This window comes from Anopheles ziemanni, chromosome 3 (assembly GCF_943734765.1).
Source record: "Anopheles ziemanni chromosome 3, idAnoZiCoDA_A2_x.2, whole genome shotgun sequence".
In the NCBI taxonomy this organism is placed as follows: Eukaryota; Metazoa; Arthropoda; class Insecta; order Diptera; family Culicidae; genus Anopheles; species Anopheles ziemanni.
Window position 1 is genome coordinate 14,602,687 of NC_080706.1, and position 12,040 is coordinate 14,614,726.

At 42.1% G+C, this 12,040-nt stretch overlaps 3 protein-coding genes across 3 annotated transcripts in view; 2 read left to right on the plus strand and 1 right to left on the minus strand.

Annotated features, from left to right (window-relative positions):
• The first annotated feature begins 822 nt into the window (after positions 1-822).
• LOC131284174 (uncharacterized) lies at positions 823-1,590 on the plus strand. The gene has a single exon (XM_058313028.1). The coding sequence runs from the start codon at positions 823-825 to the stop codon at positions 1,588-1,590; it is 768 nt and encodes a 255-aa protein (XP_058169011.1).
• Positions 1,591-4,988: 3,398 nt separating this feature from the next.
• The window catches only part of LOC131289126 (uncharacterized), a 53,371-nt gene continuing 46,319 nt past the window's right edge, over positions 4,989-12,040 (plus strand). The window contains exons 1-2 of the mRNA XM_058318331.1: positions 4,989-5,051; positions 5,138-5,224. Of these exons, the coding sequence (XP_058174314.1) occupies positions 4,989-5,051; positions 5,138-5,224 (150 nt within the window). The remainder of the gene's footprint in view (positions 5,052-5,137; positions 5,225-12,040) is intronic.
• On the minus strand, positions 5,329-6,187 carry LOC131289127 (glycine receptor subunit alpha-2-like). The gene is made up of 2 exons (XM_058318332.1): positions 5,878-6,187; positions 5,329-5,811 (listed from the first exon to the last, which is right to left on the minus strand). The coding sequence occupies exons 1-2, from the start codon at positions 6,149-6,151 to the stop codon at positions 5,447-5,449; spliced, it is 639 nt and encodes a 212-aa protein (XP_058174315.1). The 5' UTR covers positions 6,152-6,187; the 3' UTR covers positions 5,329-5,446.

Sequence of the window (12,040 nt, forward strand, 5' to 3'; positions counted from 1 at the left end):
AATCCGGGGGTCTTTTAGAATATTGCTTAACAAATAAAAATGAAACGCTGTCTCTCGCTGGGTAGCACTTATTACTGAGGTTGCATTTCGCGCCACGGTAGCGGAATTGAGACACACTGACATCTCCCTCCTCATTGCGCCACCAATTGCAGTGCATTCGAGATGGTGTGTGTAAGTGGGTGTATGTGTGTGTTTGGGAAAATTGTGCATGCAAATAACCAGAAGTGATTTAATTATTTATTCAACAACAACAACATCAGTAAGTAATCTTTGAATCCAGTGTTGTCCAGCCGGCGGGATATGGGAATCGAAGAGAAATGTGGGGAAAACCACCCCCAGACAGACAGCAAGAAAAACTGATTGAAATAAAGTCCATCATATAAGCATTTTCACACACGTGTCTAGATAGAATCGCAGTCGAGTAGAAGCAAACGATGACAGAAGGAAATCGTGCGGTGGAAAATCCATGTTTTACTCCGGTGAATAAACATAAACCAAATATCAGTTAATGTGGGGCGGTATGTAAGAAGGCGGGAATAACCCAACGTAACAAGAAGCAAATGATCGGTCGGTCCGATGATAAGGAGTCTCGTGTGATTGAAAGTACACCTTATCGGCAGACGAGTGGTATAAAAGACGATCGTTCGTGCAATTAATTTCACAATCCATATCAGCAGCCTCCGAAATAACTCGTCATCGTGAAGAATAAGAATTAAGAGTGCACATCTCAAAAAAGGTAATAGAAACATATTAAAATCTTTTAATAAATGTAGCTCACTGTTTCTTTCTCTTGGTGTGCCTCTTTTAGGGTCAAGCAGAAAGATGAATCTACCATCATCGATCCGATTCACACTGGTGCTGTCCGTTCTGTGGCTGTCGGTAGTCGTATCGGTGTCCGGTGCACGACAAAAATCACAGGTCGTACCGGACGTTGCCTCGACGGCGTACTCCGAGACGCTACACGGCGAACGGCAGTGCTACAACCTTCGAGTGCGCGACGCAAACAAACACATTTCGACGCGCCTCACGCGCTACTTCGTATTCGGTGGCATCCTGCAAGCGATTGCAGAGCAAGCGCAAATCCCGCGCGAAGATTTAGTGACGGGAGGTGCGAGCCAGTTTCAGGACCAATCGAGCGGGCTCGGGCGTAAGTTTCACGCGGCGCACGTCATCCGTGTGGGCAGCATCGATGCTCGGTTGAAGCAAAAGCAGCCAGCGCTCAATACTGCGCTGCAAAACTACATCGGCCACACGCAGAACGTGATCGATATCGCGAACGTTTGGCATGGCGTGGCGGGTCAGATCGATCGCTTCCAGTCGGACAAACTGAGCGAGCTGGCCAAGATTGACTTTGGGGGCGCGTTCGAGCCGACGAACCGACGCACGGTGGAGGATCTGATGGAGCTGTTCCGGGACATTATCGACACGCACGTGAACAGTGGGAACCGAAATCGGGAGGATCAAAGCGTGCTGGAGGCTGACAAGATCGGGGTGTATTGCGCCGGGGCATCTATGCTGTTCGAGGCCGGAAAGGAAGGGTACCAGATGGTGAAGAGTGGGAATTTCGAAACTCACTATCAGAGGGCGTAGAAATACAATCGAGAAAAACAGCCGAAAACACAACAAACATTCTCAATAATCAGACTTGTAAGATTTTTTTTTTTGTTTGATCGTTGAACATGTCCGTTGCGTTAATAATTCCTGGATAAGGTGTCAAGACAACATCCAGACTTTCTTACTTGCAATATTCGAAGGTAATCATAATGGAAGCCATTATCTGCAGTTCCAATATGAATCATCCCGCAATTCATACCACTTTTCCAACACTTTCTCCAAATGAGAGCTTTTCCAAGAAAAACTCATAATCCGATGGAACGTTCGGTGTTTAATCCGATAGATCGATCTATTCGTTGGTAACAGTGGTTTTTCTTAATCTGATCTGAATCATCTAAACGAACAGGGCGGTGAAACAGGCTTCATCATCCATGCATATTTATATCTATATCCTGTGGTATCTTATTTTGCTTTTCCATACCGAAGCACTAACTGCAGTAAGTTGGTAAAATTGTTCGTAAAATTACAAATGTTTACCTGGCATTCTACTTCAACTGATCTTTTGGAAACTATCTCTTTTACTAATCACTATCGATGATTAAATGGCGTTCTCCACCATCTAAAACTGTTAACATTTTTTCGGCCATCGCTACCAAAAATATCTATTTTGGTTACGTCCGACCAACATTCTGTAGGCTGATTAACATATTTTTTAGCAAATTCCTATTTGTAGCAGACATGAAAAGTTTCTTTCGTGCTATCCTTCCATTTAAACCATGTTTTCTTAATACTCTTCGGATAGTTTCTGCAGAAATTGACCTGGAAATAATGTCCGTGTTCTGGCAGTACTTTTCGAACAATTAATCTTTTATCATTTGCTGTTAATATTCTTTTTCTCCCAGTTCGTGGACCATTCTTCACTCTTTCTTCGTATCGCAATGCTGATGAAATGCTGGACTGTAAAATGTGTCCGTTCAACTATATCACCAACTTTTCGCATCAAATATCCTTTGCAATATAGGGAATGCATTCGTTTCCTCAATTCAACATCAGTTTTGTTTCTTGACTCCTCTATTTTGCAGCAAAATTGAAAACTCCAAGCAAGTTATGTGTGAAACAAGTTTGCCAGCTGTCCTGAACCCTGTATGACAGAATCACCTATGCCTACTTGACCAGTTTCAAGAAACTCCCAGAGGAACTAAACGGTGTACCATGACTTTTGTGAGATCTCAATATGGTGTTTTATCAGTTGATGGCTCGGTAAAACTACGCCAATTTGGCAAATCAAAATCTCGTTTGAGGCTTATTTGAAGCATTACAAGTTTCTCTATTATATGTTTTTACTTTTAATCGACACTGTACCTTCACGTTTGGGAGTAACTGTATTTGAATTTCAATAAAAAAAACTTCAAAACTAGAAACATCATCTACGCACCTAGATATGCTTCCAGTAAACATAAAAAACGTTTTCCGCAAAAACTGCAAAAAGCCCACACCAAAAAAACAAAAAAAAACAAGAGGAGAACAAACCCAATGTTTAAAATATAGTTGCAAAAATATATATTGTAGTGATATTAAAAATGCAGGTATGAAAATAGTCCAAACAAGCTTAGAATTTCCGTTTCCTGTTTTTTCTATTTCATTCATCCGTTGACTTGTTTCACTCTATGTTCGGTGTATTTCACTTGAACTCTATGACTAAGGCTTGTCTGACTGAAAACACAAAAAAACACCAACTACAAAATGTCTAGTAGGTCCTCTATGTCCATGCCTCTCCAGAAGTGATCAGCTTTGCATGAAAAAAAAAAAACTTACCAACGTTCAATGCAGAGCCATAGATAAGGTGTGATTAGATTTCATGTTGCCATTTTTATTTTTATTTTCGCCAACTTTCGCCTTTTATCGCTCGTTGCACCGAGCCTCAAGCAAAACGCTGATGGCTCTGTGATAAGGGTTGGTTGTTGGATTTTGCTCCGTTGCGAATTCATCAGCTAAAACAGCATACATACAAAAATTATCCTAGACACCATATTCCAAAACATTTAGTCTCATCAAGAGCCTTCAAGCCCCCATAGAACCGTTGCTCGACCCAGTTTTCACCCTTCGTAACGACCTTCAGCCGTCCTTCGGTCGGTTTTTGGGGCCGGCCCAAGGCCGAAGACGTCGAGGCGTCAGCTGATTGCCGCACTGGGTTGCTTCGTCCGCGGGCCGGGTAAACAATTTCCACTTCCGCGCACGGGCAGATGTTTGCTTGCTGGCGAAAGGACGGCAAAAGGTCAAAACACGTGCGTGAATTGGGATTCTTTTTCCGGCGGCGCCCAAAGTCTGTCGCGGGTTTAGTTGGTGGTCGCATCCCATGCACAACAGTTCCAGTGAAACCGGAAGCCTGCTGCTTGATCCCAAGAGGAGTACCCCTGGAAACGAAATCCAACCCAACATTTGCTCCAACCTAATCGAAGGTAAGTACAAACATTGCGAAATGGAGGAAGGTAAACGACACATCCCCGCGGGTCTGGGAAACCAACACCAAAGTGCAACAACCCCTAATGCCGGGGATGGTGAGGCCTTTAATTGTTTGTGTGTTCGGTGGGGCGCAATTTTTGCGATACGTGCGATTTCCTCCAAACCCATCAACCCTAAGCCCTCCCTCCCTCCCGTCGGAAGACCGAACTGATAATCTGCAAATACCTACCTTGGGCTCCTCTCGAACGCTCGACGGTTCGCGTTGCAGTTTATTCGATACGGTATCGCACTCGCGTTCGGTTGCGTTTCGCGAACGTCGCTAAAAAGAGTTCGGTTATCTCCAGCCCCTTACCTCGGTGGTTTGTGCCAAATTTTAAGCAGCCTATCTTAACAATCCCTTCCGTGCCGGTAAGTGATCGACGAGGCGTGTTTCCTGCTTTTTTTTTTGCTCCTTTCGCGTCCACGTGGTTCGCTCGGTGCATTACTTCATTTCTTTCATTTCCGAGTGGCTGAATCGATGGGAGAAGTGCATATGGTTTGCCCCATGGTGACGAAAAATGTCGAGTCCTCGAGTAACATTTCAGCCCACATGACTCAGAGTTTATTTTTTGCAAACCATAACCTTGAGAATACATTACGTAACGCCTCAATGTCTCGGAATCAAAATGGATTCAGTGTTAGTTTAAATCGTAAAGAAAATATTTGCAGGCGGTACTCTTTGCAAACATTTATGACTGCTCGCCAACCAAGTGCAACAAGTGGTTTTTTCAATTGACTCATCCGGTATCGAGGAGTGGACTGATTCTGAAGTGCGGTTTAACGGAGGTTTTTGAAGTGGACTTGTTGAAGATGCCTTACAAGTTGAACTTTTCTATAGATAGTTTACATTTATTTGAACACACGCATTCCCCACGACATAACAATTTATTTTTACTTTTTCTAATCACCTGTTTCTTTCAGCACATTCCAACATGTCTCTCCGTACGATCACTTCTCCAGTTTTCCGTCGCTTCCTGGAGGCGAACAACCGTAAGGTACGTTGGTGATTAATATAATATTTTTTTTGGTTCTCAAAACAAACAGTCGTTTTAAAGTCGTCTTTGTTTTTTTCCTTTTTTAGCTGCTCCAGCAACGCTCGGCCTCGACTCGCGATCCTTACTCGGATCCTCGCGGGTTCACGCTCACCGATATGAAGAAGAACCCTGCCGTAAGTTATTGTTGGATCATTTTTACCACCGTTCTGCTTTTCGGATAAAACGCGCGACGGCTCGGACACTTCTTCGGTGTAGATATTAAGAGAGGGGATTTTATTGTAGTTTATTTGTTCTTGCATATACCATGTGTACTGTTACGATGTAAAAGATAACGACCATCCTGGATGGTCTGTCCGCTGGTCTTAAAACTATCCGGCGCGCGCGCCCGCCTCCCCCTACAGGAAGGTCGTCCAGTAGGTGACGTTCAGGATGAAGAACGAGAACGGGAAGAAGAAGCGCGAAAACTTGTCGATGCAGAGGGCCGTCTCGCGGCCGTGACAGAACGTGTCGTACTTGGGCACCTCCGACGAGCGGTGGTCCTTGTTGTAGCCGTTCTTGTTGAAGTCGATCGCCTCCGAGAGGTCCTCGTCCGAGTAGCCCTTCATCGCTTTGGTGGCGACCGGGCCCATGTAGTTGTTCACCACCGCGAACTCCATCAGCGAGAGGAACACGAACACGGAGCAGGACGACATCCACACGTCGATCGCCTTCACGTACGAAACCGGCGGAAGTGACTGTTGCGATTGCGTGTTTTGTGTGGCTAAAACGGGAAAACCGGGAGCATCAGTTAGCCATCGGCCTCAACTTGCGGACGACTCGATCTTACCTAGCGTTAGCAGCGAGGTAACGCCCAGGGTGACTCGTGCCGGGATGGCCTCGGGCTTGATCCAGAACGAGATCCACGACATGACGACGATCAGGGCCGACGGGATGTACGTGTGGAAGAGATGGTAGCCGAGTCGGCGCCGCAAGTTGAACACCACCGCCAGGCAGGTGAAGTTCCCGGTCGAGTACTCGATCGTGCAGTCCGTGGTGTAGTTGTTGCTAATGTCCAGCTGGGGCAGCTCTATCTCCGGGTTCACCACCAGCGGGTCGGTCATGTTCCAGATGAACACCAGATCCTGCACCGTGTGCGATACTGAATGGGTTTCGGGTGGAGAAATGAAGGGATCTTACTTTAGTATTGCTTATCATTTCCATGAACCAAGCTCATTTAATATCAATAACAATCGTTAGCGTGGTGGTCGAGGTTCGATTGGTCGCTTGAGGTGAATTATCTGAAACGAAACGTTAGGAGCAAATTTGAAAAAACAAAACTGGTTAAAACCCGAGGGCAATGTAAACAATCGCCGGGAATTTTCAACTTCCTAGCATACTTACCACAAAACCCAATTCATACCCGAGCAACTTTCAACTCTAGACATGGCAACGAACCTTCTTCCATTTTACAAAATAGCGGAAATGAAGGTTTATTTCTTTTTTTTTCTCTCAAATGATATTCACTACGACAATTCCATTTTTCCGAGACATAATGTGTACGCTAGGACGAGATAAGTACGCTTGAAATGAACCAAAACTACTTGTACTAAATTTGTACTAAAATTAATCCAACTTCTAATGGTAACAAAATTGATCATACACGCTCGTTGTAAAGTGAAAGTGATGCAATGAAACCAGTGTTGCATAAAACATAAAAAGAGACATCCACACTAAACTACTTCTACTGACACGTTGAACGTGATAACTTTCCACAAAGGTAACGAAACAAAGCGAATATCTATCTACCGTTCAATAATCATTCGGTGGAGTTATAACATTCGTTCCAGGCTAGCGTAATGAGTGATAAGACGTTACACACCGAGTTTTTTTCTTATGCTAGTAATACTTTATTTCAATTTCATCATATTATTGTGCCACGCTTCGGTATGGCGCGCGCTTTCCGCGGTACAGCGGATTGGTTTTGTTTTACAAACACACTACTAACGTCTATGGGATAGAGATGGCTTACACAACGCTACTACTGGGGGAAAACAAACGATCTACGCTAAACGGAAACGATTAGGTAAAATGGTAGTGGAAAGTGTCTGTTTTGGGTGTTTTTTTTTTTGTTTTGTTTTGCAATAACACTCAAAACTTAGGTTACATTCGAACATCTACAAGCTGTATTACTGGATGTGTCTTATTTTTTTTCTTTGCTCGCAAACAATCTTGTTGGTTTGTTGTATTCTCTTTTCAAATGAGTCTAGTTTACATCATTCTCCAGCGCTAATGTTCATTTGATAGCTTTCGAAAGCAAGTTAACAAAATGCAGATAAAATGTAATGCAAAACTAGAGAATGAGGATAAACAAACAGTTGGAACACATGACTACGATGGCATGTTGTAATAAAACGGATAAGAAATCAGGTTGTGTAGAGAAAAACAAAATGCAAACAGCAAAACTAGGAAAACGACACCCCGCTTCGGGGCGTACGGTAGTGATGGACAGCATAGATACATAGATTAAGTACGGTACAATGAACGGCTAGCGTGTATTGCCTACGACAAAAGAGTATTGCTTCAGCCAGGATAGGGCAGCTAGCTCACGTTTTAGCGCAAACTTGCGTATTTGTTTCTACTTTTTTTTTTAATGGTAGAGGATAAAGCTTAAAGCTTCCGTAACCGAGAGCTGCTATCAAAAGAGATTATTGTACGTCTGGAGATATACTTGTGTTACCTTCACTCCCACCTGGTATAACTATTGTATGTAGAGAATATATATATCTTACTCGAGCCGATATCGATGCAGAGCGAGTAGTAAATCCCAGCTCCCCCCAATGGGATTAAGCGCGGCTAAATACCACTATTAAACACTAATGTAAAACAACTACGGCGTCTACGGTCCTACGGCTAAAAGAGTAAAAACTACCGCTACGAGGCTACGTGTTACAGACCATTTGCATTCGCATTCTACAAAAAAAAAGATATTTGTGTGTCGCTACCGTACAAAGAAGTTTACAGATTACATCAGATGTATTTATTGTTTGCTTACGTTTTGATAAGTCTACTATCGATTAGTACAATCACACTCGTATTGCTACAGCTACTTAATGGTTTCGTAATGTGTTACCTTTCAAGTTTTGTGTATTTTTTTTTCTTGCTGCTTTTTGTAGTATTTTTTTGTTGTTGTTTTTGTTCTGTTTACTATATTCTAATGCTCATATATCCATGCATAGACGCTCATATACGCTCGCTACTACCCTGTTTAGTCGTTGCTGCAGGGTTGTTTGTTGTTTTTTATTTTTTGAGATAATGTTTATATGTACTTAGTTTTATCATAAAGTTCAAATAGTTTTGTTTCCATTTTTTTTTATTGTTCTTTCAATTGGATAACGCGTTTCCCGCATAGCAAGATAGCTACAAATACTACTTTTTTTTTTACCAAATGTCTGCATCTGTACTCAGATATCAGATTAACGTGTATACTTCCGCCACTATCATTTACCACAATCTATAAAGCGATTGAGAATGACACAAATCGTTCATCGTGCATCATGCGCCGATTTGTAGCGGATCGATTAAAATCAAACTAACGAACTAGAAATAAAGTACTGTAAAAGTGGTGAAAATTAGTACGGATTGTTTCTTCATTAAAACGCGACCGGATTCAAATCCTATAAAAAATCACTCAAAATCAAACACGACGTCCCACGACGGAGGGCGGGTGGCCACTGCAAAGTGATATGCTTCTTATCTAGGTGGTCTCGACTATGATTCTAGTGATAATGTTCGATAGAAATATTGCTTAGAAAATGAGAACAATACAATTTGACGAAAAAGCACGCACAAACCGAGCCGTTGCTCCACTTATCGTACCGGTGCTGTTTGGTCAGCAAATTATTTACAGTACAAGAAACACTACAAATTAAAGTTTACGAGAAAGCTAGCCTTTTCTTAAGAGTGTTACAGAGGTACGAAAAACAAATTAAGGTGTGTGTTAGACTTTGAAACTTGCTACAGTTTTACTTTGTGCCGCGTGTATGCAAACTACCAACAGTTGGAGAAGAAGAATCGCAACGAACGAAATCAAACAGATACTCAGTTACGCTAGTACAGTTTCTACAGATTTCAAATGATTTATTGTGTATATTACTTCAAGTGTACGTTTATAGGTTGTTGATTTTGTTTTGCTTTTTTTTTCTTTTCATTCGCCATTTTAGCTCCCGCTTTTCTACTCCCGCACGAAACATTTCTCACTACTTGTGTTCCACAACTTGTGTTCTACAACGCAACGCGATAAAACGAGCTTACTAATTATATTGCTATTTATCGAATCGATCAGTATGATCAATAATTATGGGCCAGACCAGTTTGTCTGCTGCAGGGAGGGAGGGGGGGGGGGAAAGAAACGGAGAGGGAAACGGTAGGCGTGTGGGTTGGAAAATATGTGTAAACATATTACATAAACGTTTCAATATACAGCAGTCGTGAAATCTAAAGTTCTAGCACTAGTGAGGGGCAAGATTGAATTCGACAATTAGAGAACGTGCTTGAATGTACTTTCGCTGCGAAATGATGAAATGATCGCTCGTATCGAGTGCCACAGTAAAACGCTGCCACGGGTGAAAGGGTAAACATCGCACGATGAAACTAGCCGAACGATACGCTACGGAGCAGCACAAACTAACACTCTAAGTACTTCGGTTAGATTACTACTAAAATAAGAAGAACAAAAAAAACAAGTAAGATTTATGTGTTTACGGACTCCTTCTTACAAGACGTTCCAGCCAACGGCTGACTAAGTATCGAGGGCAATTGCATTTGAAATATGCGTTTGAGCAAACCCCTTTGCCATCGGGTGAACCGATGGAGCCTCAACTTTTACGACATTCACAAAGTACCTTGTAGTAAGTACAACAACGCAAACTTTTCTACTAAAAGGTGAAAATGGGCGTGCTTAGCTTAGAGAATGAGTGTTGTTGTTATTTTTTCTTGTCTCGGTTGCTCAAGTTTATGGTAAAACATTACTAATGTCACGTTAGACACGTGAATTACGTTTGCCCGAAACATTCTACAACCATCCCACCATTCATCGCACGATGCAATGTTTGTGTGCATGTGTGTATGAGTGTGTAATGTGTGTGATCATGTAAGTGCGTGTGGATGGTATCTAAGTAGGTGGCATATATTGCGTACGGCTACATTATTCTTACGTACTACGATCATATTTCTACACAAAATTGTTCACTTCTTTAAAAAGGTGGAATATCTAAGACTGCGTGGGAGTGTATGTTATGCATGTCGTGGGTATTTGTGTAGCAACCTTGGGTTGCTTTGACGCGGGATCATCGATAGTGTGCTGGGTTGCTTAGATGATTGTTTGAAAAATACTTTACTGAACGTGCAGCGATTAGCCAACGAACACTACTTTAACATATCGAAAAGGGGAAAACTTATCAAACAGTTGACAACAGATATTGTGTTAGTTGACGAAAATGTGCGATGTGCTTGACCGTTTATGTTCAGCAGCTAATGCGAAGAACACCGGGTCAAATGAAAGAGAGATTTTGGGCTTAACGATCGCCATTTTTAAACGTGTCCTACAAGGACTCAGCACTCACACCGGCTCTGCTGGACCAGCCAACCGACAAGCCAATTCAAAGAAAACAGGGATCTTTTGGAATAAAAGTTTACCCCATCCTACATCGATCCGAGTCCTTAACACCAACCAACCAACTAACAATCGATCGAGCTACCAACTTTGTACAGTATACTTCTACAAAAGCCGCCGCGTACGTTACGTTCCAATGCAAGGACATCGCTAGCACTAGCGCGATGTGTTCACTTGGTTGGTGTGCTTGGGTGTGTGTAGTTTGCGTGTAGGTGTTCATGTTTTATATACTGTTCATGTTGCTCGTATATACAAGTGGGCCAACACGTACAAAGGACTATGTCTAAGACTCTACTACTCTACCATTACGTCAAAGTACGATCACTATAAAAGCACTGCCTAGCGTACATCTCAGTTTATCTATGGTTGTTATTTTTTGTTGTTGTTCATGTTTTACCTGTACTCAACAACGTCGCAACACTCAACGGTTTGCGCACACGTCGAAATAGAAGAAGGAGTCCCAGCACATCCCGGAGTCAGGGTGCGAATGCAATGAGGACTTCACGGGGTTTTCTTTAGCCCTTCGCGGGGTTCACATATAGGTTTCGCTAGGTTTTTTGTTTTGTTTCAGATTTAGTTTTCTTCTTTTTTTATTTGCTCTATTACCAACTCCCGATAGCACACTCTACCGCGTTGCGTATCTGCGAGTGCGTTTAGGTGTTTGAGTGTTTGTGGTTCACTCTCTTTGTGGCGAACCTTATCGCTTACTTCTTCGATAGCTTGCTTTAGCGTATCCCGTATTTTCTTATCATTCCCCTTTCGTGATGGAATGATCGAACACATGACAAGGATGAAAACCGGTTGCTAGGTTTGCTGTTGGAACAATGATCACATTACCGTCAATCATGGTAGTAATAATTATGAGTAGAATAATAATAATAATAATAATAATGATAATAAGAATAGTAATCATAAGGATAATAATTTCCATATTCCTTTAATCATAACTAACGTTATTGCTTTTCCGTTCTCTGTTGGTTTTTGTTGCTCCTACCTCAGTGTAGCAGACTTTTTTTTTTGTATTTTGAGTGTGTATTTTTTCCTAACCTTTCTTCAGCACTTTCCTTCCAGCGCTGAAGGAAAATGGTTTATAAGTGTCTTTCTTTTATTCATTTATTGGTATGTATAATATAATCATGTCGCTTAAAATATACACTACTCTTAGCAACAGCACACTAGCACCAGCAGAAATGTAGATTTTGTTTTTTTTTCTTTGTTTTTCATATGTGTGTTTTGCTTCTTATCCATCGTTCTGCTGTGCTGTTTCATTCATCCAGTTGCAATCAGGTTATCGCTTTCTTGGAGCTTTATTTCAATACAAATTTTGTTCTGTCATTTC